Source organism: Protopterus annectens, chromosome 4.part0, assembly GCF_019279795.1.
Source record: "Protopterus annectens isolate FY-2018-M chromosome 4.part0, PAN1.0, whole genome shotgun sequence".
Taxonomy (NCBI): Eukaryota; Metazoa; Chordata; order Ceratodontiformes; family Protopteridae; genus Protopterus; species Protopterus annectens.
Window position 1 is genome coordinate 567,425,105 of NC_056733.1, and position 27,680 is coordinate 567,452,784.

The window sequence follows — 27,680 nt, forward strand, 5'->3', positions numbered from 1 at the left end:
GTAAAGCTACTTTTGGAAGAAATCATGGATTTTAGTGTGTGTGTGTGTGTGTGTGTGTGTGTGTGTGTGTGTGTGTGTGTGTGTGTGTGTGTGTGTGTGTGTGTGTGTGTTTTTGGCTTTGTCCTGATGTCTTACAATTACATATTGATAGTTGTTTGTATGTGTGTGATTTTAGAAACACCAAGGGAGAATGTACAGTTGCAGCTACAGTAAAATCTCAGTTAACCGGCACCCATGGGGATTGATAGACGCCGGATAACTGTAGTTTCTGGTTGCTTGAGAGTTACTATTAAAATAGGCCTAATACTACTGTACCCTATACTATTTGTTTGCTTTGACTTGTTCGTAGGTTGGGGAGAGAGGGAATTTATTCCTATCTACCTTTTTTAAACTCTAAAAATGTAAGGTATGTTTCTGCAGGGGGGAAACATAAGTGCAACACATGAAAATTGTACTGTATTTCTTAAATTTTTTTTGGGGGGGGGGGGGGTTGCTTGAGAGTTCTGGTTGCTTGAGTTCCAGTTAACTGATTGTTTACTGTGAAATGAAAACAAAACTGGTTTTACATGTTCATCTGACCTTAGTAGTTAAAATGAAAGCGATACTGTTTCTAGCTGTGCAACTATTAATCTTTGAAAATGACAAGCTGTGAGCAATATTTTATATATTTTCTGAGCTTAGCTCCTCCCTGCTAAAAGCTCCCAGTGAAGTGCATACTGTGAATTTGACGAGTAGGGGTCATGCTGAACAAGCACCAAAACAAAAACATGCCCCAATTGTTTGTTCTGCATGTTGTAGTAAGCCTACTTTTAACTGGTACACTGTTATTTACAAAAACATCTCATAGCAAAAGTGCAGAAACACTGCTTTCATGTTCATGAAGGCTGGATTAAAAAATAAATAAAACTGCAAATTAAAAATTGCAGCCAACATGAACACAGGGAAACTTTGTTTTTTATTGTCATGCACCATGCCTTACTGCATCGAGCCAGCACTTTCTTGCTTGTTTTTTGTTTAACTTCTAGTACGACTGAGATTTTCTTGGCAAAGTAACTAGGCAGTTGATAGGATTTACCTTCAAATTTAAATTTAAAATCATTCTTTTTTTAAAGGCTTTTAATGGTTGTAAGTTGCAACTTGGAACACCAAAAGAGAAGATAAATCCTTTCCACCCATCTGTGTGTGCATAGTGAGGTATTTGGGCACCACCACACACAGATTGTGTGGTGTTTCTCAGTAAACAATTTCACTGTTCTATGTGGCTTATTGGCTGAGCCCTATCTCTGAATTGTACTAATGTTGGTAACACAGAAATCGTGTTTTAATGGCGCATGACGGTGCATTGTGACAATCTGAAATTCAAGGCTGAAAATCCTGTAGTACCTCCAAAATAAGGACAGGGGTTCTGCATTCCGTATATTTCATTTCATAACCTAAAAAAAAAAATCTTGTTTCTTTATGTAAAGAAAATACTAGAAAAGTATCCACAGTGCAGCAGCGCTATAGGTGGCTGCTTAGCTCGCCTGTGCACAAGTCCGGCCATCTGTGAAAGTGATGAGTGAGATCAGCCAAGCACAGATGCTTGTGGTACTCCAGTATTTAATATACCAATGTCTGAAAGTGAGGTATTAGCAAGTACCTAAAAGGATATAAGTCTTTAGTCTGAGAACCAGGTAACTGTATTGTCTTTCAAATTGATCCTTGCTAATTTGTGACATAACAGGTTATGATTAGCAATCTCAGAGACCCTGTTCATATCAGTGAAGATGTCAGCAGTTAGCAGGCTCTCATTAATTTTGCGGTAAATGGTGTCTCTGTCCATAAGCAGGGCTGTTGTAGTATTAAATGTGTTATGGAAGCTGTGATGTTGGTCATAAAGTAGGCCATAGCTATTAACATGTTTAAGGAATTGCTCGTAATATTTTCTAAAATATTTTAATAACAAGACTGAGATTTGAGATGGGCATCTATTCCTAAATGGAAGCATTGGCCAAATTTCTTTCCACTTTGAATGGAAGTGCCTTTAAAATCTTTTTATCGCCAGTTTGCTGTTTGCCTTATAACCTGTTTCTCATTCTGGAATTAATAGCTCCGTTCACCATAGCATGGACAAATGAGCCAAGAAATGGCTCTTCAGTAGTAAGTGAGAATCTTGGAGAAATCATAATCATGGTTCAGTGTGTCTACTTGTGTTCCTCTGGTTCCGTTTGGGGCCCCTTTCCACTTTGTGTTCACCCATCTGTCGTTTTGTTCCCCTGTGTAGATCATCAGGTGTGCTCATGTCTGCAGATTAGTGTGTATGTAACTGTGAGTTCAATTTTACTGAGTTCTATAAGATCAATGATTGCATAGTTTCATCCTTCAAATGAAAACCTAGTCACAAGCCAGAAAATGTATTTGGTTATGCACTTTCAAAAGTCTCATCACTCAGTATCTAGTGGGTGTGTCAGTAGTTTTACAGCCAATAGTGAGTGTGAAAATATACTCTGTTCAACAGATGTTGCAGTGCAAATTTCACTTTACCTGAGGTGTGACAACCTCTGAGGTGATTTTAATAGTAAAAGGTTGCCCCCTGTTTTGATAACCATCAGAGACTTTGCTCCACAGAAGGATATAGTTCAAATCCTGCTGTAAACTTTTCTGTTCACTAACATGTAGAATTAGAGGTACTATATTTTGCAGTTGTGAGAGACTCGTTCTGTTATAGAGTAATCAGGCTTGTTTAAATGAAGCTTAAACATCCAAAGACCTACTTGGGTACTGTTACAAGTAACAAATGTGATTTTGAAAGTAATGTACATTCTACCAGACAAGTCTCAACACCAAACACCACTGAACCATTTTTTAAACTTTATAACAGTAGGAACTTTGTGATAACAGAGCTGTTTGTCTATTATTTGGCTAATTAATGATTATACAGCTCTATAGTTTCATCTTCTGAAGGAAATACAGCTCTGTAGTTTCATCTTCTGAAGGAAATTAACAGTGTGTTTTCAGAAAGGTTGCATCAAAAGAATTCCAGTTTTAATTACATAGCATTAACAAGTATGCCTCAGCTATTCAGTATGGTTTATATAAGCTGATGACAAGGAAAACTGTTTTGCACTTTATTATAATGAATAATGTTAAGTTGTGTTTTAATACCGGTTTACCCCTCCCTGACATCTGGCTTAGAAACTGTGGATTTAATGCTCACTTTACCTCAGAAATACTTTCTCAGGAGGCATTATTTGTCGAACAACATATTTTATTCCTGTAGAATAAATTGATTTAAAATGTATTTAGTGCTCATTTCATTTCTAGAGGTCTTCTCTTTAATGGCATAGAATGGGTAATACACTGTGAGCTTCTTTAGGAATGAATATTCATTTAAACTTTTCATTAATCACATTCTTTACAGACTGTACTTGTAGTTCTGAAATAGTCTCTGTCTCGTCTTTTAAGAACATTCAGGAGGAGAATATACCATACTGGCATTCTGCTAGTTTTATTTTCTTTGATCGACTCTTTTAACTGCATTTGCTCTGGAAAATGGAACATCCTTCTCTGCTCATATTCCATACACATGTGGAAGAAAGGGTCCCTTCTACTGATTTAAGAAGCTCTCAGAGTTTGTAAGAATTTCCTAATATTCAGTAACAATTACATAAATGGTATTAAAACAGCAAAGGGTATAAAAGGCTGCTAATGCACAGAACTCTGCATTGCTGTACTCTGTTATTCCAAGGCTGAAGACATTATCACAGTAAGTAGATAAAGGGGAAAGTGATAAGAGTATGAGAGGATGCATTAGGAACAAGATCTGGATGTGACATTAGAGACAGGAGTGAGATGACATGATCGTAAAATATTCATGACGTAAGCAAGAATTAATTACAGTTGATATGCTGCAGTTTCAACTTTTTCAATGATTCTATCAGTGAGATTTCAAGCAGACATCTATTGGCATGAATCATGCTAGAAATAGTGTTTGTTTTGATTGCCAGTGAAACTGCTGTTGATATTTCTAAACTGTATTTATATGTTGGAGAGTGATGGAGCAGAGGTGGGTGGGCTTAGTGTCCCGAGGTTGTAAGTAATGCTATTCTTACATTTCTAGTGGTCTCTTTGGCAGCCGCCATGTATTATTGATCATTCTTCATTAGTAATACATTACCAGTAGGCAAAAAGTAATTTAAATTGGTTCTTGATATTTGGTTACAAAGTATACTCTTTCTAAAAAAAAAAAAAAAAAAAAAAAAAAGAAGTTAATTCATAATGTAAAAGCAGTGTCTGCTTTTGTGGGTTCCTGTGTTTATCCGATGTGATGTGTTTATTTCTTGCTCATGCTGGATTGCATGGTGTCTTGCTGTTACAGTGAACTATGTGGCTGTTTTTAAATCGGACATCATACCTTAATACTGCGCTATCCAGGTGCTCTGGCAGAGGTTGTAGGAAAATGGTAATAACGGTGGCAGGAAGAAGGGTGGCACTTGGCTGGCATATAGAAAGAGGGCAACCATTAAAACACATGAACACACAGTACAAATGTTTCCTTCTGTACTTCTGTCCCTTGACCTAAATAAATGCATTACCGCTACCAGAGCCACAATGCAAAGCCTTTTCCTTTGAATTGTGCCTTATGTACAGGAACCTGCCCTTGTTAGTGTTGCCTTTTTTATAGTATCTGGATCATTCATTGTAGAAGCATGTATTCTGACTATTACTTGTTAGCAGAGTTGAAGCTTTAACTGTTTGTATTTGTTTCTTTTTGAGCTAGCCAGTAAGAGTGGACATTTTAGCTCAAGCTGTAGATCACATTTGTCTGTGACCTGGTCTTCAAGAATTGATTGGTAGTGTAGTACATAACATGAAAGAGCACAAATAGTATGCATTGAATTATTGATACTTATTCCCCTGTTAACATGTACAGGGCACTTGCTACACTAAATTCAGAAGTATATGCTTGCTTCCTGTAGATGTTCATCGTGCATACAGCTGCAGTAATCACAGATGGGTTTTCAGCCGTCAGGCGGTCCCTCGGTCGGCCGAATTCCAAAGTCTTGGTCCGGCGTCGGTTGTCGTCGCTTACTCTTCTGACGTCAGGAAGGCCAGAGTATATAAGACACAGCCGACGCCATGTTCTTCAGTCTTTTTTGCCGCGCGGTGCCCGAAGCAGAAGCAGTTCGCAATTGCCAGTCGGCCAGCTCCTGAATTACGAAAATAATTGGTACCGAAGTCTTCATTAAAGCTAAGTACCCCGTTGGGGAAACTTTTCTTGCCTCAGACCGATGTCAGAAAAAGTTAATAATTGTATTTCTTGTGGGAAGCAAATACCGCATAAGGATTTCCATTCCCTTTGCATACCTTGTTTGGACCCAGACCACGACGTCTCGGGCTGTCGCTTTTGCGCTACCTTCAATAAACGCACTATCAAGCATCGGGCAGAGTTCGCCCAACACTATTTTGGTAAAGCTTTTGACTATAAAATGTCGTCGGACACTCCGACTACCGTTTTGTCCAAAAAACGCAAGGAAAAGGACCGACACGCGAGGCCCTCGGTCCCCGCCGACACCACGCCAAAACAGGCTACACGTGGTCCGGTTCTCAGCGAGACGCCTTTGCAGTCCCTGACTACCGACGACACTCCTTTGGCGGTGTCCTCTGTACCTGAGACCGCTGGGTCCTCGGCCCTTTCCCAGACTACAACCGAAGCCCCTGCTAATGTCGAGCCTACTAATGTGGACAGGTCCACTTCCACCCATGGTGTATTTAGGCCCTCATCTGCTTTTTCAATTAAGGCCTTTACTAAATCCAAAACAGCCAGGCATCCCACGAGGCCTGTCCCACAGGGCCCATCTCCTGGATCCATGCCTAAGAAACAGATGCTTAAAATGGCTGAGGATCTAATTACTCTTATCAGAGGTTCTCAGCCCCCTCCTGACAAGAGACCCAGAGTGGAGGAAGAATCTCACTCATCTGATCAGGGATCCATTTTATCAGGACATTCTGATGCAGAGGAACAATCTTACTCCCCTTTTGAGGATTCGGATGCAGAACAGTCCATTCCTTCTGTATCCCCTCCTGAGGATTTTTCTTTTGGGGAAACCTTGCACACCTTGAGGGAGCACTTCCATTGGGAAGGCCAAGACTTTTCAGATTCCAAGAAAAGACTTAGGGAATTTCTTTGGTTACCTCAGCACAGACCTCTGGCTATACCCCCTGTTTTGGATGTACTGGATGATGTCTATTTGGAGGCTTGCCTTAACCCTGATTCTCTGCCTCCTGCACCAGTAAAACCTGATAGGTATTACAGAGTACCCAGTTCTCACCAATTTCTCTACAAAGGCCATAATGCTGACCCTGAAACCATTTCACAAGGCCCCAAGGGATTAAAGGCCTCCACTGCCAAGAATCCACTTCCTGCAGAAAGGGAATCCAGATCTCTAGAAAGGTGGGGTAAAAAGGTATACACCTCGGCCACCCTAGCCATGAGGGCCTTAAACTGTCAGTTTAATATGATTAAATATCAACAGTACCTGTTAACACAATTAAGGAACAAAATGTCTCAACCTGAACAACCAGATTTAAAAGAGTTACAGGATATGATGCATAGTGCGGAGCAAGTGGGTAAACACACCTTACAATGTGGTTATGATGCCCTAGAGGTTTCCAGTAGAGCGGCTGCTACAGGATCAGTCATTCGCAGACATGCCTGGCTTAGGGAACAAAATTTGCCTGATCATGTGAAAGCTAAACTTCTTGATGCTCCTTTACAAAAGGATGTATTATTTGGTACTAATGCTGAGGACATACTACGGAAAATGGAAGAAAAAGCCAAATCTATGCAAACTGTCAAAGCTTTATTACAGGTCCAACCACCACGTTTTAGCAGAAATTGGCCTTCAAAAAACTGGTCCTTTCCAGCCACTGACAAGCCCCAAAGAGGTAGATACAGACGCACAAGGGGCAGAGGGCAATCACAAGGATCATATAGAGGCAGACAATGGCAATCTCCAGCACCAAGAGGTGGTGAAGACAGTGCACAACAATACAGGAAGCAAACCCAATGACTCCCTCATTTCCATGCCAAGCAAGTCGCAGCTGGCAGCACCTTTGGGAGGGAAACTAGCATTATTTGCAAGCAATTGGCATATTGTCACAACAGACAAATGGATACTGGACATTATAAACAGAGGCTACAAATTTCAATTTCACACTCTTCCAAAAATGAGAGGCATGCCAAACCTGCCACAAAATCTAAGGGCAGAGGCACAACTGCAAATTTCAAAGCTCCTCAACATGAGAGCTATACAAAAGGTACCTACGCACCAACAAGGTCAAGGTTTTTATTCAAGACTTTTTCTGGTACCAAGAAAAGGAACCGACTGGAGACCCATTCTGGACTTATCCATCCTAAACACATTTCTACTCTTTCCAAAATTCAAGATGCTCATATTACAGCAACTTCTTCCCATGCTGGGCAAGGAGTTTTGGCTGGTAACATTGGACCTCAAGGAGGCATACCTGCATGTCCCAATCAGACAAAGCTGCAGAAGATACCTCAGATTTCTTGCAGGTTCAATCCACTATCAATTCTCTGCATTGCCCTTTGGCTTATCTACTGCGCCCAGAGTATTCACAAAGTGCCTGGCATCAGTGATTGCCTACTGCAGACTTCAAGGGATACAAATTTACCCTTATCTGGACGACTGCCTGATCCAAGCGGACAGCAAACACATATTACTGGAACATCTGGCATATGTGACACGGTTACTGCTTTCTCTGGGATATACCATCAACAAGGAGAAATCAAGGCTAACACCATCTCAGAAAATAACCTTCCTGGGTGCCAACCTGGACACAAACACCCAGATGGCATATCTTGCGCCAGAAAAACAAGGGCAACTATCTCAGTACTTCAAAACACTAGCAAAAAGTACCAGGCTTACTGCAAGGAAAATCCTGCAGGCTCTGGGATTCATGGCATCTTGCATTCTTCTAATCCCATGTGCAAAGCTGCATATGAGGAAACTTCAATGGTACCTAAAAAATCTATGGTCTCAACACAGTCACAGTTTGGAATCAATTATACCAATAATTCCATGTTTGCAAAAGGAATTTCTATGGTGGGCCCAAGCATGTCAGGTAAACACAGGCCTTCCATTCTGCAAGCCTCAAGCAAAACAAGTCATAACCACAGATGCCTCAGATTACGCCTGGGGGGCGCACATGAAGGACAGGTGCATTCAGGGCAGATGGTCCCCAAAGGAAAAGCACCTTCACATCAATCAAAAAGAAATGCTAGCAGTAATAAATGCAATCACAGCTTTCAAGGACTTCCTGCATCCAGGACAATTGCTGATAAGAACAGACAACACCACAGTAATGCGGTACATAAACAAACAAGGAGGAACACATTCATACCCCTTGTGCAGACTAGCCATGACTCTTTGGAACTTGGCTCTGGAAAGACAAATCGAACTTCAAGCACAGTACGTGCCAGGACTGGAAAACACACTGGCAGACACTCTAAGCAGAAATATAGATCCACACGAATGGAAGTTACATCCTCAGGTGTTTACAGAGATAATCCAGGCGTGGGGGAGGCCAGACATAGATCTTTTTGCCTCCCACAGGAACCATCAATTGAAAAAGTTTTGTTCAAGGACCTTCCATCCAAAGGCCTGGAAAGTGGACGCCCTTTCATTCAGTTGGACAGCATGGACAGTTTATGCATTCCCACCTCTGCCTCTTCTGCCCAAGGTACTTCTGAAAGCAAGAACAGACAAACCGAGGATGATACTGATTGCTCCAGATTGGCCAAGGCAACACTGGTATCCACTCCTGAGGAGCTTAACGCATATTCCTCCCTGGTCCCTGCCTCTAATACCTCTTCTGCTGACTCAGAACAGCTACAAAACTCTTCACAGTCAGCTGAAAACACTCAACCTCGCTGCATGGAAAATTCCTTAACACCACAACAGACCCTACTCTCCAAAGAGGTGCAGGATGTCATTTTGGAGGCCAGAAGACCATCTACTAGAAAAGCTTACTCTGCAAAATGGAAGCGGTTTTGCTGTTGGAATTAGAAAAGAGGCCAGGACCCTAGAAAATTGAATTTGCCTCATGTTTTACAGTACCTAGCTGAACTGCTGAACAGTGGACTTTCATTTTCTTCCACAAAAATACATGCCTCAGCCATTTCTGCAGAATTCAACACGGATCCTCCTTTATTCTCTCACCCACTCTTACGACAGTTCCTCAGAGGGGCTAAGAATATAAGACCTCCAAGGAAGCAACCAATACCAGCCTGGGACCTTAATTACATACTAGAAAAATTAACATTGCCTCCTTTTGAACCTGCTGCCTCAACAGATTTGCAATATTTGTCCTGGAAAACAGCTTTCCTTCTGGCCATCACTTCAGCTCGTAGGGTTTCTGAACTACAGGCCCTCATGGCGGTGCAGCCCTTCCTCATATTCCATCAGGACAGGGTTTCCCTTCGTACCAACCCATCTTTTATGCCAAAAGTGGTATCCAGGGTAGCCTTAAATCAAGCCATACACTTACCTACCTTTTATCCTAACCCTCAAAACAAAGGGGAAAGGCTGCTACACTCTTTAGACATCCATAGGCAGCTACGTTATTATTTGGACAGAACAAAGTCCTTCAGGAAATCAGAACAGCTTTTTGTGTCCTATGCCGTAGGGGCTCAAGGGAAACCAGTTACAAAACAGACTATTTCCAAGTGGATTGGCCACTGCATACGGTTTTGTTATTCCTATCATGGGAAATCTGTCCCTTCTGGTATCAGATCTCACTCCACCAGGGCCACAGCCACCTCTACAGCCTTCCTCAGAGGTGTTCCTACTAAAGATATTTTGGAGGCAGCCACTTGGAGTTCTGTACATACCTTCACCAAACACTACCACCTGCCCTTATATTCCAGAACAAGAGCAGGCTTTGCCACTGCTGTTTTGCAGGGCATTCTGGCTCAACCCAGTTCCTCATAGTACCTACCACCCTATGCATAGCTTTGGGACTCTACCCATCTGTGATTACTGCAGCTGTATGCACGATGAACATAGTACAGTTTTGTACCTACCATAAATGTAGATGTTCAAGTGCTAATACAGCTGCAGTACAGGTTTCCCTCCCTCCTTCCCCACTTGGTAAAGGCATGGGGTCTATCAACCTATTCATACCACTTGACTGGGTTATCCTGCTATGTTTTATTTGCTTGCTTACACTGTTTTGGCATTACATTGCATTGCTTGCATATGTAGATAAGCTTTATTTATGTATTGCCTTCCTTTTGGGGGCACCTGACATCTGGGGCAAGAAAGACTGAAGAACATGGCGTCGGCTGTGTCTTATATACTCTGGCCTTCCTGACGTCAGAAGAGTAAGCGACGACAACCGACGCCAGACCAAGACTTTGGAATTCGGCCGACCGAGGGACCGCCTGACGGCTGAAAACCCATCTGTGATTACTGCAGCTGTATTAGCACTCGAACATCTACATTTATGGTAGGTACAAAACTGTACTTTCTGAGATACCTATTCATTACCTTGTTAGCAATCCTTCCCCAGACTTCATGAATGGATGGCCTCAGATGAACAAGCCATGGTATGAGGTTACAACCTATTCAGATTTTCAAATCAGTATATTATATGAGACTGCATTTAATCTGTTTTGTAACACAGCCAAACACTAATGGATTGTGATAGAGGTGGTTTAGGTAGCCACTCGGGGCCTACAGCTCTAGGGAGCCCATGATCAGTGCAGGCATATGGAATTGCAGATGGAACTGTTAGCCAGTTATGTATTTATTTTTCAGTAAAGAAACATGGTACTTTAATGAAAAAATAAGTAAACAATCATTTCCAGTTTGCAGCACCCTGGAGGAGAGGTCTGTGCATTTGGCAGTCATTTGTGGGCTTTTTGTTCCCTTGACATTTCACGAATTACAGAAAACCCCACAAAATCACAAATAACAGAATATCACACAGTAGATCTGCAGTAACAGCAATGCCACAAGGTACGTTATTTTTAATTATTCTGTCCTAAAAGGCACTGTCTTTTGTATCCCCTCTTCCCAACTAAAATAAGACCCTCAGTATTTGGCATTATGCCATAATTTTAGATTTTTTTTGTCATCAAATGAACTGATTGTAATGTCAGTGGCATTGCGCATTCTGTTTTGCTGTAGCAGTAATAATTGGCGGATGTTTTCATGGTGTTGGCTACACGTAGTAACGCTTGAGTGTGTTGACTGTCAACCTCTTCACTCAAGAATCAGCTATGCTACAACACAAAAAAATAATAGAACAGGTTTTTGCATTTCTTAATGCAAGAGCCTGTTCTATTAAGTAATGCAAAAACCTGTTCTATTAACTTGTGTTTTTTGAGCAACGAGATATATCAAACTGGGTACTTTTCCGTTATCGGGGCAACACCTTCAAAGCGGTCGCTGAGCTCCGATACTACTCTATTTACATGTCTTTCAGCTGTTCATCTTTTAGGTGTTTATGTTAACATGTCTCAAAAATGTAGAAGTTACATCTTTCCTCTTTAACTTTTATCCAATTTACATGATGTTTGTAGTAACTCCTTACAGACATGACAATACACAGCATTCGGGGCTCAGCAACCGCAGGGAGCAAATTACCGATAAAAACACAATTTCACGTAAAAGGGAATACTTTAAAGCATTCTTTCAAAGTGTGAATGGCTCAACTTTACAGTGAAAAATTTTCTTTTTGGGGGGGCTAAATGTCCCTTATTTTCCTTCTTTTCTGTGTCATACTTAATGTTATTTTCAGGACAGCCCGACGAGATGAATGTGGGGGAAGGAACTGACAGGAGCTTTGCACGGAGGTGTTGCCTGTGATAGTCAATCAACTCATGACTTTGGTACCGCACACAGGACATTAACACTAAGAAGACACTGTACAGGGAGATCATTCATTTTTCCTTTCTGGTAGGGCAATTATAACGATTGGATATGCTACAGAAATAAAAATGAAGCAAGCTCACGGTTTCCACATTTGCTGCATTTATTTACTTTTCCTAGCATTTCTCGCTGCACTTTCTATGCCATCACTCAGCTGAAATCCAGTAGCAAGACACATCTATTAACCAGGCATGTGGACAGTTTACCCAGATAACTTCATTTTTTGCTTAGAAAATTTTTTAAGACAAATACTTTTTACACACGTGGTCGATAGACATGTCAAGGTTCTGGATTTCAGCTGAACACTCGCGTTGAAAGTGTTGCCCCGATAACGGAAAAGTACCTGAAACTGTAATGTCTGGCATTGTTGACTGTGTAATTTTCATTGATGTGTCAAAAAAATCATAGGTTTTACAAGGGGCAGTGTTAAAAATATGAGGCAAAGTAAGTGACATTTTGCCAAATCAGAGATAGTTGAGAGATATGCAAGGTATACGCATTTCAGTGCTAGAGTCTTTTGGCAGCTGTGATTTATATTTGCTTGGTCCATGTTACTTACTCTTTGAGAGGTGCTGTGTTGTTGCTTGCTGTAACTGTTACTGGGACTGTCTGGAACTGAAAGTCATTGTTGTGTGAATTCCTGCATCATGTAAGTTGGCTTGATTGTGCATGTACAGCTGTTTTGGATTTGAACCTCACTGAGTCCATGGCATAGCTAGGATGGAGGAGGAGGCTTCCTTGGGTGCAAGATTTTAGTGTGGGGTATCAGCCGTTGCAGGTGATATAGTATTACACAAAGAAGCTGTACAGCCTTGATGGGGTCACTGCTGAAGCTGTACATGTGGGGTATTTTTACTGGTGCAAGCCATATGTTTCATTTACAGCAAGAGGTTTGCTACAGTTTTAGAGGAAGAGAGCTATGGATATTAATTGTAGTCATTGTTGCAGTACTGAGTCTTGGGACTTTCTGTCTTTCAGAAACCTATGGCTGGCCTGAATTCCAGAGTCTTTCACCATCTTCCAACTGGCAGATATAAGCGAGTTTGGGTATAAAGTGCGCCATCTTTAATTCTTTCTTGACTCCTAGTCCAGAGCTCCACAACACGTTTCTCAACATTGGCAGTTGGTTTGAATTACCAGAGCAGTAAGACATACTCAGATAAGACCAAGTAACTTCAGCAGCATATGGATTTCAGTAGGGCAGGACCTTCACCTGCTGTGGCATCCACCAGTTCCCAGGCCATCAGCCCTAAGAAAGGTAAAGATAAACTGGAGGAGGATGGCTGGTAAACAGAGGATATTTGTGTCTGGCCCCTCAACAAAAGTTGATAACATTAACGCAGATGAGGTACCTTTGCACCCCCCCCCCCCCCCGTCCAATGCCTGTTATGCTGGAGTCCACCGGCATGAACCTTTCTGAGGCTGCCACAAATCAGGCGTGCACCTCACAGTCTAAAACCAGACCAACATTGGTTGGGTCCAAAGCTGTTGAGCAGGTCACAGCTTCCAGTACCCGAATTCTGGTACTTGAGGGTGGCATCTTAAGGACAGCTATCACTGCATCAGTTGGACAGCCTGCTGACCTGATATAACTTTAAAGTAGGGAAGGACTTTAATAATGCTTAACAGCATGCAGTTGTGCAGTGCATTGATGTCCTGGTTCCTCTTTGTGATCCCACTATGCTGTTTTCGTGTCAGACTGTATCTCTCTTTTTCTCCCCTGATGAAATGGTTTTCTGCATTTTGGGGTTCAGTCATATACCCCATCAGAGGCCACAGTTTTTGCATAATAGGAAATAATAAACACAGACTGAATCATTGAGTTACATCATTCGTAGACACTTCAACTTTTTGTCCCCCTTAATTTAAGGAATTGAGTATCTGTCATGACTGCTGGTCTTGGGCCTATTCATAGACTCCAGGCATTTTAGTTTGCATGTGGGGTTAGGATGAGAGCAGCTAAACATCTGCTAGCGTGGCTCTGTCCTGACCACCACCAAGAAAAGAAGTGCATTTTGCATGATGCTTACTCTTCCCCAATCTTCTTTCATTTCAATTTCCAAATGTTATTTTTTTCAGTGTCAGAAATGGTAAGTCCAAATGCAGCTTTTCTGCCATTAACTGTTTTGAAGAAGGATACAATAATATTTTAGTTTACCAAGCCACATGCCAAGCTTCCAGAGTTCTTATAATTATTGTTGAGTGCATGAATACAGATCAGAAAGTTGGAAGAGCCTTGTATCAGTAGTGAAGGAATGGCTAAAATCACTTGTTTTCATACTATTACTGTTGAGAATGTAGTTTTGTTTGAAATCCTCAGGATCTCACTTCTGACCTCGGAGTAGAGAAGCTGAAATTGCAAGTATGAGGACTAGGCTCCAAGTCCAAGGTTGGACTACCTTGGAGTATTCCCTTTAATCTAAGTATATGTTGATCTTGGGTTTAGTAAGTACAAGTAACAGGGGTGTGGAGGAGGGGGCATTACAATCAGTTTCAAGAATTCCTGTATTTCTTTAGTAATCACAGTTTACTTTTTGTAGTTGAAGGACACACAGTTAGAGGTTTCATACTTCTAAGGATCCCTGTTGGGATATATACATAACACTGGTGTGCAAACAGGCGAGGCATTCCTTATAGAAAAGGGGTACTTAGTCTCCTATTGTGTTAGATCTTTTATTACATCACCTTCTGGTGTGATTTTAATTACTTATAGTGAGTGCTGTATACATTTAACCCATAAACTAGTCGTTGTGTATCTCTGTCTTTGAGAAGAGGCTGAAGTAAGCAGCCTTTGTGTCCTGCTGAGGATAGATGAATGAAGTTGGAGTATGTCTTATCTGAGGATGCTGCACGTTGGTTGCACTTCTGTTTGTTTTAATCTTTGAATGCAATTTCTTTTTTCCACTTAAGAACTTAGTTTACTACTGCAGTGTTTCAGACAACTTTGCAAAATAATGCTTTAATTAATGTGCCATAGAGGATGTTTCCAAGCACTAACAGATATGTATAAAGTTACAGTATTAATGAAATGTTGTTATGAAGGAGCTTATTGAGCAGACTATGTTCAGGGTTATAACTGAGATAAAAAAGATTTTGGAGTTATTTTAAATTGCCACATTTAGGACTTTTTTATGATGATTTTTTTTCTTGATCTTATTCTTAAGAAGATGCACTGTTCAAAAGCAACATGAAGACAAGGACTAATGTTGCATTTTGTCAATTGTGTGTGTGTGTTTTCAGGTTGCAGTTATAGTATTTAAGGTGCCACTGTTTCTATATCCTGAAATTTTGTTGCCCATTTCAGCAAGCGTGTATGTTTGGCAAAGAGGTGCCATTCTGGTCCTAGGCCTATCTGGCCATAGCAATTTTTTTCCACTAGTGTGGGTCACCTATACACCCACACTTGTATAGAGACACACACAGACATACTCTTAGTTTGTGATTGCATGATGAAAGAAACTTTGTGACTTAGAGGAATCTGCACAAGGTAAGTGGGCACTGTGTAAAAATGTCTTCTAGAACAAGGTGTGATTTGAAGATGAGATGGACAGCCCACGAGAGGTATGAGGATGTTTTCCCCAACTCGGGAAGTATAGCTAATGCTTGGGAAAGCCATCATGTTGGTTAAACAGGACCTGCAGTTTATTTAGCAAGAGAGAGAGAGAGAGAGATGGAAATGGACAGGCCAAGCCAGCTGTTATCTGCCATCTGTCTGTTTCTTTGCATGTTCCTACCCTCGCAAAATCCCTGAAAGCTTTCTTGGTCATGCAGTTCCCAATGCCATCAATGTTTACCCCCACTGTTTCTTCATTTTTTTCCTAATTTCTAACCATTCCCTCAAAGAACCCTTTAATGGTTTGTCTAGTTCTTTAAAGGTGGAACCTTCCAGCTAATCATGAGAGAAGGTGTGAGCAGTAACTACAAAACTGGCATGCCAGGAAGATGTCAGTTTACACTTTTTGTGCTACTAGTTCGGTATTGCCTCTGTGCAACATGCAGTTCCATCAGTGCACATTCCCATATCTTCAGTTGCAACCAGATGACTGCCACCCAGAGGGCTGTCTTTTTGAAAGGTGTAATTTCCTCCAGCCTCCACTGGTTTGTAGGGAAGAGTCCCTTTAGACCTGCCTTTGACCACATCCACATTTCTCTGGATATTTCAGAAAGACAATACCTGATCAAAATTTACTGTATTTTAAGTCTGAGATTTCCCCTCTTATTTCATAAAAAAGAATGCTTTGTTTCATATTTTAAAGGTGGGAACTTATTATTAGATTATCATATCAAATGAATGCGATATAAGACCAGTCTGGTAGTGGAGGAGCTGGAATAGGGGGATGGGAACAAAGGGGCATAATTGGTCCATTGAGAGAACTGTGATGACTGAGGTTGTAGGCACTTATGCTAAGGGGGTTAGCATTTGTGAAAGCATGCATACATCCTTCTAGATAAGCACTCTGGAAGTCAAACCATGGCAAGGAGAGGAAGCAAAGGAGCTCCCGTGACAGCACCATAGTCAGCAGCACTTCTCTCTGTCTTCCCTGGGAAAATGAAAGGGCAGTTAGCTGAGCTTTCGCTCCTAGTTGGAACAAATGGGTGAATAGGCAGGCCAAGGTTGTAGGCATGATGGTCAGAGTGGGTTAGGAGTCAAGATTCTTAACGTAAATGCTAATGGTACATTTGTGAATGTTCTTTGACTTTGCAGTGTTCTCTGAGGAAGGCCTTAACTTTTTTGCCCTTAAAATCTCTGCAGTGAACAACAGGCTGCCTTATTTTATTGTATCTAAGAGTTACAGGCTCACTGCTGTTGACAGCCTATGGGCAGACTCTCTTAACTATCGGGCAGTATCCTCTTCTGTTACTATTTCTGTTTGACCTGTAATGGAAGTTGTGAGTTCAGGCTGTCTCAAGTTCAGCACCTTGCATGTTTTGTCAGTTTCAGATCTCATTCGAAGATTTGTTTACAGTGGAAATCCTCTATATGCTGTTGAATGAAATCCATCTGTGTAACCTCTTCCCTTGAGTAGTATTGTCATGTCCTCATGCTGTCTAGTAGGTATGAGAGGAATGCACACATATATACTGCTTGTGAGTCCTGGACAAAAAAATAACTTTATCTTTCAATATTTCCTACATTATGTGATTCACTTTTGGATTCAAGGCAGAGGTGATGTGCTACTAGGTAGCCATTTAGTAGTAGTAAATGCTGATGCATGCTGTCTGTTTAAAAACTGCAGTTCTGTCTTTTGAAACTAGAACTGCAGGAAGCGTACTTTGTAGGGATGGCATTTAACAGTCTTCAAGAGTACAACTCACTGGACATTATTCATAGCTTAAATGCATCTCATACAAAGAACAATTTACATAATTACTAAAACTCCATCAAATGTTCAGCTTCCTGAAACATGCAATCTCAAGTCACATTCTTAAAGGAAGCTGTTCTGCTTAATCCATATCTTTAAACTTCATGATTTCATAGTATCAGGTTTTTGAAATATGTTGTTGTTGTATCTTTCGGCTTTTCCTGGTTAGGGGTCGCCACAGCGGAACTCTGGTCCGCTAATGATTGGCAGTAGAGTTTTACGTACCGAGTTGCCAGCCCTGACGTACAACCTTCAACGAAGGTGGGCCCATTCACGCATGTCTCCACACAGAAGACACTTTAGCTGAGAATCAAACAGGACAACGTCTTACTGTGAGGCGACAACGCTACCGTAGCACCACCACCGCAGTAGGTTTTTGAAATATAAAGTGGTAAATTCCTTATTGTTGTTTTCACCTCTGTTTTGTACCACTGTGTTCCAGAACCACTTTATATTATAATATTCACATCCTTGCTGTGCATCTCTTGAACATGTGCAAATAAGCATAGAGATTTTGATTTTTTATCTACATATTCCTAAATATTTGTCATTCTTTTATTTATCTGCAAAATTAAATACTGCAAAACTCTCAAAAATGAGTCACATTAATTTTAGTGCATGTAGTCTTTATTTTGTTTGTTATATGTATATATAATTAATTTGAATTAATAATTGTATGTTTTGATTTTCTTTGGGCGTGGTTACTGTAAGTCTTAACCTTTGGTTTGTGGGCAACCCACTTTATGTATTGAATGTATTGGCATTATTTTTGCCAAGTGTTCCATTTCCCTGCAAGCATGACTGACCCATACACATCAGCAAACTAGGTGGGAGCCTATGGCATTGCTCTCGCAACTGTAGTAAGGGTGATTTTTCTGCTATTTATTTATTTATCTTCTAAAAGTAAAAGGAGCATGTGTAGATCATGGGTGGGACAAAGCAAATTTTAAGCTGTAATATCTGTGTTGGGAAGAGAACTGATAGCTGTAATATTGTGAGGGATTTTTTTTAAATGTTATTTACACTCATATGCAACTAATTTTGCAAAATACTGATATTTATCTGCATCATTTGCCTGGCTGTGCCTCGTGTATCTTATTGATTTTCTGATAAACCAGCTTGAGGAAAGATTTTTTTTATATAATGCAGGTGGGATATGAACTTGAATGGGAGCAGCTTTTCTCAGGAGAGTAAAGGTGCAGTGATTTTCTGTGAACATGCCACCTCATCTTTGTACATGTGCCAACTGACAGTGAACTAAACACCTATTACTATGGTAATGTGCACATCCGTGAGCTCTCACCCTCCAGCCTTCACTCGACAGTGTCCACCTGGCAGAAAAATCAACACCATTCATTAAGATTGGAGACTTGGCAGCAGTCCCCAATTTTGCAGAGCATCCCTGATTTTGCTTTTTCTGCCCAGTCCTTTGTAAGATATTTGATTTACTGATCAATCACTGAGGATCACGGTCAGTCAATAGTGCTGGACGTTAATAGTTTCATACTACTTATTGTTCAGTAAAAGGCATTTTGATGCAAAACCTGCTGCTCTATTAACAGTGAATTATAGTCATATTTATAAATCATCCTTGATTTTAGGCATTTCTCTCTGTATTACTTTTTGTCCTTGATTATTGAGCAAAGAAGCTGAGAGCTATGGATAAACCACCAGAGATTACATTCAATCAAAATCAAAAATGTCAGACATTGGAGTTACATGAGTCTTTTAACTAAGAGAAGTAGATCAGCATCAAAATGATTGTATGCGTTGGGGGTATGACCAACTGATGATCTTTGCACGTTATTCTCACTTTTCAAGATTACTGTGGTTTATTTGAAGCACCTTGGAATGCTTTAAAGTATGGCTACTGTTTCCATTGAACAAAGCTGAAACATTTTATTACAGCCAGACATCTGAGGTGCTAACTGAAGTAACTATAACTGTTAGGTGGGGGTGGAAGCTGTCTGTACAAAGTAACTGAACCTCTTTTTTTCTCAATTTAAACAGTTACCTTCTGGCTTTGTATGACTAGTGTGCATTTATGTGAAGTAAGACAGATTGCTAAACTAGACATCGTAGATATGCTCAGCTAAAGCAGTTATAAGTGCTATAGCTTTTTGTAGAGGAAATTACTAGCTGCCTGCTGTTGCTTGCCATTATTATTCTGGGTTGGCAGGACTAATGAGATTTGTGTGAAGCAACTCGTAGTACTTTAATGTGTAGCGAATATAGGTGTGATGCAAATGTGAAGTATATTGCATGGCCATCTTTTACCACAGTCCAGATGCTTGAATTGTACGTAGACTTGGTAATCACTGCTTTGTGAGGGTGGGGTTAGTCTGGATGAAAGTAACTGACCCCCTCCTCATCTGCATAGTTTAAAACACTATCCTTCAAAATAATAAGCCTTAAAATGCATCACAGAGAATCCAGACTTTTAGAGCTTCTGGTGGCCCCCACATCCCAAGGCTGTATAAGTGAATTCTGGCACAGGCTTAGTAGTGGTCTCCACCTTGAACCCCACCTACTGTAAAACTAGCCCTGCTCAGAGGTGTGCATAGAAGGTCTCTGTAGTTTGAGGGTTGGGGATGATGTAAATTCTTTAATTTTCCTCTCAAACCTCAGAAGTGTGGACAGGTCACTGTAGCTTGTTTTGGACTGGGACATTGTGGTCACTACCTGTTTATGTGAAACAGAGCTCTTCCCTAAGCTTATTCAAATGCATTTCAGACCAATGGATGGGACATCACAAATTCATCCATGGCTTGTTACCTGTGTCCCTTATAACAGTTTGTAGATGCCCTATGGCACAGGTATATGCCAAAATCATTCTAGCCTGTGGGAAATGATAATTGGGGAAAATTGGGGCATGAACAGCTACGCTTAAAAAGGCTCTAGGGCCGTCAGCCTAGTAATATTCTATGAAGCAGGTGGCCTGAGATGCTTGACCCAGACAGTCCTGACACAGGGTCGTACTTGAGAGCTTCATGTGCTTGGCCAAGGCAGCCCTGATACAGGGTCATAATTGAGAGCTCTTCCAGGTGTCTTTACATCTCCTACTACAGTCAGTGCTGTTATCTTCCAGGTCACATTCATTAGGTTTTAGAGAACACCTGTTTCTAAAGAAATCCACAAAATAACTGCATTTGTAATAGAATGGGAATGATGGATTTTATTTCCATATGATAGAAGAGCATGTGTCCAGTAGCCTGTTCTGTATGTTAATGACGTCACCATTTTATATTGCACAATGTATTCAAAATGGTCAACCACTTGGGATTTCTTACATATCTGATGCCTGGACATGACAAATATTTATGATGGGGGTGGCAAACCTCACAAAATGAGAATTGCTGTATATTTACTTTGCTGTCTGTGCTTTATGTATTTAGAAGATGTAGACATGCTGTGTATTTCCATACTTCTCTGGCCACAGAATGCCCATTCAGATGGCCTAATAGACATTGCTACTTAATGTGGTGCTCATAGGGCTGCTATCCACAAGGGAAACATAAGTTGTTCTGTACGCAAGTCTGTGGTCACCTGAATGAATGAATGTTTTGTTCTGTTTAATGGGCCTATATTGCCTAACTTGTATTGTTCATAGCAGAATGTCTGCTGCATTCCATTGTTAATCCCCTAAACCTAATCTTCCTCTACATACTTTCTCCAGCCTGATCTAACCATAGCCTCTCTCTACTACTGTGCTTTGTTACACCCTCCCTTCTCTAAACATCCCTTACCTGCTACCTTTCCCCTCTACAATTGCAATAATAACTAACTCGGTGTTGTCTACCTCTCCTCTACAGTAATCCATCCTGGGTGCTCCCTCCCTGCTTTAAACACAAAAGCAATACCTCCAGCCATCACCTGAAGACACCCTGAATTGGTCGGCTTGCCTGGTACTTAGATAAATACTACTGAGAAGACCCCCCCCCCCAACAAGATTGTGTAAATGTATGTACAAAGACAACTACCATACAAACCCACCTTCTCCATCACTTTTACTCCCATTTCCACTCTATCTTCTCTTCTCTCATTCAGCCCAACCCTCTGCACCTAAACTCTTCTCCTCTAAAGTCAAGATACTGTCACCTGCTCCAGTTACAATCTACCAAAATTCATGCCTGACAGACCAATATGGCTAAAGGATATCTCCTTCAACAAACTAGTCCAAGCTGGTGATATCCATCCCAACCCTGGTCCTACATCCTTTATTAACAGCACTCATCCCTTACCCTCTTCCTCCTGTCTCAACACCTTAAAGATTTTTACAATTAATGCACAAAGTCTAAACAACAAAGTACACCAATTGCAAGCTTGGTTAAGCCATAACCAACCAGATATCTTAGCCATCTCGGAAACCTGGCTCAATCCCTTTATCTCCAACTCTGAGATTCTGCCCCCAGGATTTCATTGTCTCAGAAATGACCGACTAAATAAAAAAGGTGGTGGCACTGCCCTAGTCTACTCCAACCTTCTTACCTTTATTCCCCTACAAATTCCAATTCCTCAGTTCCAGAACACTGAACTAACTGCTGGAATTCTGAAACTAAATAATCATAAAAATATCTGTATCATTGCCCTATATATATATCTCTCCTGGTAACAATATCTCTACACTCAAAATTATTCTCCTATGGGCCTCTACTGAAATTAACTATGAAACTTATATCCTTGGTGATGTGAATATTGACTGGAATAAAATCAGTTGTCCCTCTCCCTCCCTTTCCATTAACTTCTATAACTTCACTCAAATAATCCTCTCCATCACTCGACCTAACAAAATAAACCCTCCCGGATCCACTATAGATTGGATCCTGGTCTCAGATTCAAATAAAATAACCAATTCTGGCACAATTCCTGATACCTTTAGCGACCACCTCCCAGCCTTTATGCATCGCTCAACTAGTTCCTCCCCACGCCAGCATCAATGCATTCAAACTCGTAACCTCAGTAGCTTTAACACAACTACTTTCTCAAATACTTTCAAACAAATGAACTGGCAAATTCTAAACATCCTTCCTCTTGACAAGGCTATAGAATACTTCAACTCTGTCTTCCTTGATACTTTAAACTTACTAGCCCCACTAAGAAACAAAAGGATAAAAACTAAAACTGCTCCTTAGCTCTCCAAAGAGACAAAACAGATTATGCACCACAGAGACAAACTATGGAAGCTTTACCAAAACAATAAACTGTCCAATACCTTGCTCCAATATAAACAGCTCTGCAACCGTGCAAAACGACTAATCACCAAAGACAAAAACAATCCTACTATATCAAACTTCAGTCCAATATCAATAAACCCCCCCAAAAATTCTGGAACTCACTCCTCAAGCCAGGCTCCAAGAATAATTCCTGTCCTGACCCAAGTAAATCTGACCTCGAACTAGGCTTTGAATTTAACTCATTTTTCATATAAACTATTACTACCCTCACCAAGACATCTCCCAATAATAACCCAACTGCTCTACACTCTCCCCCTTCTAACTCACCTCATCTGTTTGAACTCAAACCCATCTCCACTAACTTTATAAAAAAACTTTTGTCCAAACTTAAACCTTGCTCTAACACTCCCGACAATATTCCCTCTTCCTTCCTAAAATGTGCTACTGATGGCATTGCCCTCCCAATAAGCATCATTATTAACCGATCCATAAAAGAATCAAACATCCCCAAACTCTGGCGCTCAGTTTATATTCTTCCTCTTCATAAAGGAGGCAAAAATACCAGCATCTCAAACTTTCACCCCATTGCTTTGCTCCCACCAATCTCCAAAATCCTAGAAAAATGCATCCACCTCCAGCTTATGCCTTTCCTGACCGAAAACAATCTTCTCACTCTTACCCAGCATGGCTTCCATCCAGGCCATAGCACAATAACCGCTCTACTTTCTTTCCTAGAAACTGTCAATCAAGCCCCTTCATTCCTTTGTTTAGCACCATACCTACCCATCACTTCCTCATCCCCTCTGTTCCCTTCACCAACATGCCCATTGAAATCTGCTCCAATCACTACTCTCTCATCCTTGGGTACAGTCATCACCACTTCATCCAATGCAAATAAGTAAATAAATAAATATTTAATTTTATTAGTTTGGTTTTACTTAACTGTTCATAAGAAATCGAACTAGGATTTAAAGTACCTAGATTATTATGTTTGCCTTTTTTGCAAATTTAGTGTTTTAGAATGCCTGTCTATCTTTGTATAAACAATATTTTTAATTTCACTTTTGTGATGTATTGTGTTTTTCCACAGATGCTTGAAGTTTATTCAGATGCTGTTGCAGAGTATTGCAGATGGGGAACGAGATGAAAAGAACCCCAATCTTATCAGAGTGAATGCAACAAAGGCTTATGAGATGGCGCTCAAGAAATATCATGGTTTTTTTGTTCAGACAATCTTTCAGGTAGGTGCCTAGTTATTACATTAAAATGAAACTTATGATAGTTTGGCGGGTTTAGATTTGTAATTGCATATGTCCACTAACTCAGGACTGGTTTGCTTGATGCAGTCTTTGGTTAGTTTTCATAAGAACTGACTGTGTGAGATCATTAATTTCAACATTTCATTACTGAATTTGGCTAGCTAATGTCTGTGTAAATGCTGTGCTTCTGCTTTAGTGTATGAGCATTTACACAAGAAAGGAAAATAATGGCTCTGCATTCCTTGTAATTGTCACTGCCACTGGACCAGTAAGGAGTCTTTTTGGATAGTTGGGTTACTGGTCTCCCCCAAGAAAGTACAGTTGTGTAAGTAAACTTACCATAACAGATGTTCAAATGATCACTGCTGCAGTAGCCTAAGCTACTACAAGGATGTAACAGCCCACCAGATTCCAAAGCTCGCCAGCTTCCAAAGCTTTATGGCACCTTTAACTTACCCAAACCATTAGTGGGATCAAGCTGAGACAACAAAAAGTCAGATTTGGATGCCAAGCCCTTCAGATCTTTCATGCCAACAAAAGAGAAGCTGCAGACTGAAAAGATGACACTAGTAACAGCAAAATATAAAAGTCCACACCATAGCAAAAAAAAAAAAACACACCAAGAAACAAGGTAGGTGAAATGAGGAAGTGGTTACTGCAGCAGTGATCATTAGAACATCTGCTGTTATGGTAAGTTTATTTACATAGCTGTACTATGTTTCCATATTGATCACTGATGCATTAGCCTAAGCTGCATGTGTAGATTACCATAGCTTACAGATTTTAGGAGGTAGAAGGAGAAGAGTCCTGGAGCCCCTGGGAATGGTCTTAGCAAAGCCTGGTGTAGACATAGAGAAGGGATCCAGATTATAGTGTTTTGTAAAAGTATGTGCAGAGGACCAAGTTACTGCTTTTAGAATACTTTTAGTATCCAACCTTTCCAAAAAGCCATAGATGAAGCTGAAGCCAAGGTAGGCCTTGATCCTGCCTGGAATTCTTTTGTTGTGGTGAGTATAACAAAAGGTAATAGCCTTAGACAACATTTGGAAATAGTCTGCTTTGACACAGGTTGTCCATTCTTCTTACCTTCACAAGAAATGAACAATTCTTCCAAAGATCTGAAAAATTTAGTTCTGTCAACTAGTACTTGAATTGTTTGTGGATATCCAAGGTACAGAGCATTCTTTCTCCCTCATTTTTAGAATTAGTAAAGAAAAGTGGGAGATAGTTTGGCTTAAAGTAAACTCTGATATCACTTTAGGCATAAAAGAAGTATTAATTCTTCAAGAAATCCTGTCCTTGTGGAAAATGAGGTAGGGTTGAATCACCATTAGTGCTTGCAATTAGGTTACCCTTCTTGCAGAGGTCAAAGCAATCAGTAAAACCGTTTTCCATGTTAGGAATTTAAAGTCAGCCAAGTTAGTTGGTTCAAATGGAGCAAGTTTTAGCTTCATTAAATGCAAAATTAAGATCCCAAGGCGAGGCCACCAGTTTTCTTAGAGGCACCTTGTGTAAAAAACCCTTTCCAAAACATTTTAACTTGAGAATGCATTGTAAGAAGAGGATCCATGGGCTGAAACGCCTGATAAATGAACCTTGACAGAGGAGTGAAAAAGGCCATAGGATGTCAGTGAAAGGGGTAGATGAGTATGCAGAAAAGTTTTTAATCCAAGGAAAATTATATATCTGTCTTCCAGTGCTTCTTGCATGGAGTTCTGAAGCAGAATCTTGCCAGCTGATTGTTCAGAGAGTAGACACATGTCTTCTTGAGGAACTCCCGAAAGATGGAACAAGTCTTGGAGGACCCCCTGATCTAGTTTCCAGTTGTGAGGGTCAGCCTTTGGACTGCTCAGTTTGTGTGCCATACAGTTTTGCTTTGACAGAATGTAGGATGCCTGTAGAGTGAGACTGTGCTTTGAAGCTATATCCCAAGCTAATGTGAAGCTATATCCCAAGCTAATGTGGCTAGTCTGTAAAGGGTGTATGACCTGGTTTCCCCTTGCTCGTTGATGCACCACATGACTGTGGTATTGTCTGTAACAACTTGAAGTCCAGGGGATGACCAAAGATGATTCAGAGTTGAGTACCTTGATCAGAGCAAACATCTCTTTTATATTTATGTGCTTGCATCTATCCTTGGTGTCCCACACACCTTGCACTTTCATCCCTCCTTAAACTGCTCCCCAAGGAAAGTCCAATACATTTGTGGTGACGGACTTCTTTGAAACAGGGTGGGAGAAGAAGAGACCTGGATTTAAGGATACTTGTGATCTCCACCAAATGATTTCCCTTGTGAAAGACCTACCATTAAGATTTGAAAGGGCAAAGGATGTTGGTGCTGGGACCAGAGAGACTTCAGATACCACTGTATCTCTCCCTTGTGAAGTCTTGCCAGGGATATCATGAGAGTCATAGATGCCATGAGACCCAGAATCTTGAGGTATTCCCTCGCAGTGACCAAAGTCTGAGTGGAAAACATTATAAATAGATCTAGATATAGATTTAATGTTTCCAGTGGAGGAAAAGCTCACACCCTAGGAACACAGTCCTATGTGAAAGAGTCAAAAAGACTTTTGGATATCCTCTTGGAATCCCATCTTGTGTAAGACATCTCTCACCCAAGTGAGAGGTTCCTGGCACTTTGAAAAAGACTCTAGAAAGATAAGCAAGTTGTCTAAATATGGAAAATGTGGATACCCAGTAGCTTGCTATGAGCTATAACTGGAGCTAGACACTTTGTGAGCAGTCTTGATGCTATGGATAGTCCAAGGGATAATGCAGGGAACTAATAATTTGATCCAGACACACACAACCTTGTGTGGATGAATAGGGATGTGATGATAAGCATCTTTTAAATTTAGAGTTACTAGGATACTTGGACGAGAAGAAAGAGGTAGCTGGTTGTGAACTGACAGACCTTTTTACTTGGGCACTATCACAAACAGGTTTAGGAAAGAAAGTTCCAGAACCAGTCTTTAAGCATTTTCTTTGGCACTAAAATATCATTGAATAAAAACCTTTTCCTACCTTGGAAGAAGGACATAGATCTATCATTCCTTGAGGACATTATGTGATGGAGGACAGGTTGGAATAACAGTATATTCCTTTGGATGAGGGATTATCCCCCCTGGAAAGGAGGAATTTCCTCCACTGCCATTTGTAACCTTGATAAATGATCTTGAGAACTATTTTGTCTCACACTATTCTGATAAAGAGAAAAGCAGACATTCAGACTTTCTGGAAGGGAAAATGGACTGCCAGGTGTGTGTGTGTGTGTGTGTGTGTGGGGGGGGCAGAGTCCTGTAAATAGTCATTCTAACTTGTTGGACTGTCCTAGGTTTTAGGGGGTCCTGAATTCTTTTTGGACCCCCCTTGTCATTTCTTCTTAAACATCTGTTTATCTGCATTTTGTCCAGCCTGTTTATTTTGTGTTTTGCCAAAAATTGGACAAGTTGTTTGAGAATCCCTTAGAAAATATGGAAAAGGAGAGATGAAAAATCCTTGAGAGATTCCTTATATTAACTTAACCCACTCATCACACTTTTGCTCATCTTTGCAGCAGAGGGGCCAGAAACTAAATTTGTATCCAAAGGAGAGTTTAAATTCTCATTTTAACATTGTCTGGGAGGTTCTGAGAACCATGCAAACCTTCTCAACACAGTATCAGTGGCCAAAGCCCTTGAAGTATCAATTGAATCATAAACACACTGTAAACAGTGAATAGTGACTTGTACAGCAGAAGACACTAAATTAGCAGAATTTTCCTCACAAGAAGAAATTGCATACAAAAAAAGTCTCACCTGCTTTCATAATTGGTCAAAACAAACTTTAATATAGGAGCTTGACAATTCAAAATTGTTAAAATCAGTGTTGCAGAAGTATAGATTTTTTCCATACTTATCAATAATCTTCCCATCCTTACCAGAAAGTGTAGGATTGGAGTTT

The 27,680-nt window shown here is 40.6% G+C and overlaps 1 protein-coding gene across 1 annotated transcript in view; it reads left to right on the forward strand.

Moving 5' to 3' along the window:
• Positions 1-27,680, forward strand: part of LOC122799443 (glycolipid transfer protein) — a 631,864-nt gene that overhangs the window by 532,391 nt on the left and 71,793 nt on the right. Inside the window, exon 4 of the mRNA XM_044068502.1 lies at positions 23,567-23,717. Within this exon, the coding sequence (XP_043924437.1) occupies positions 23,567-23,717 (151 nt within the window). The remainder of the gene's footprint in view (positions 1-23,566; positions 23,718-27,680) is intronic.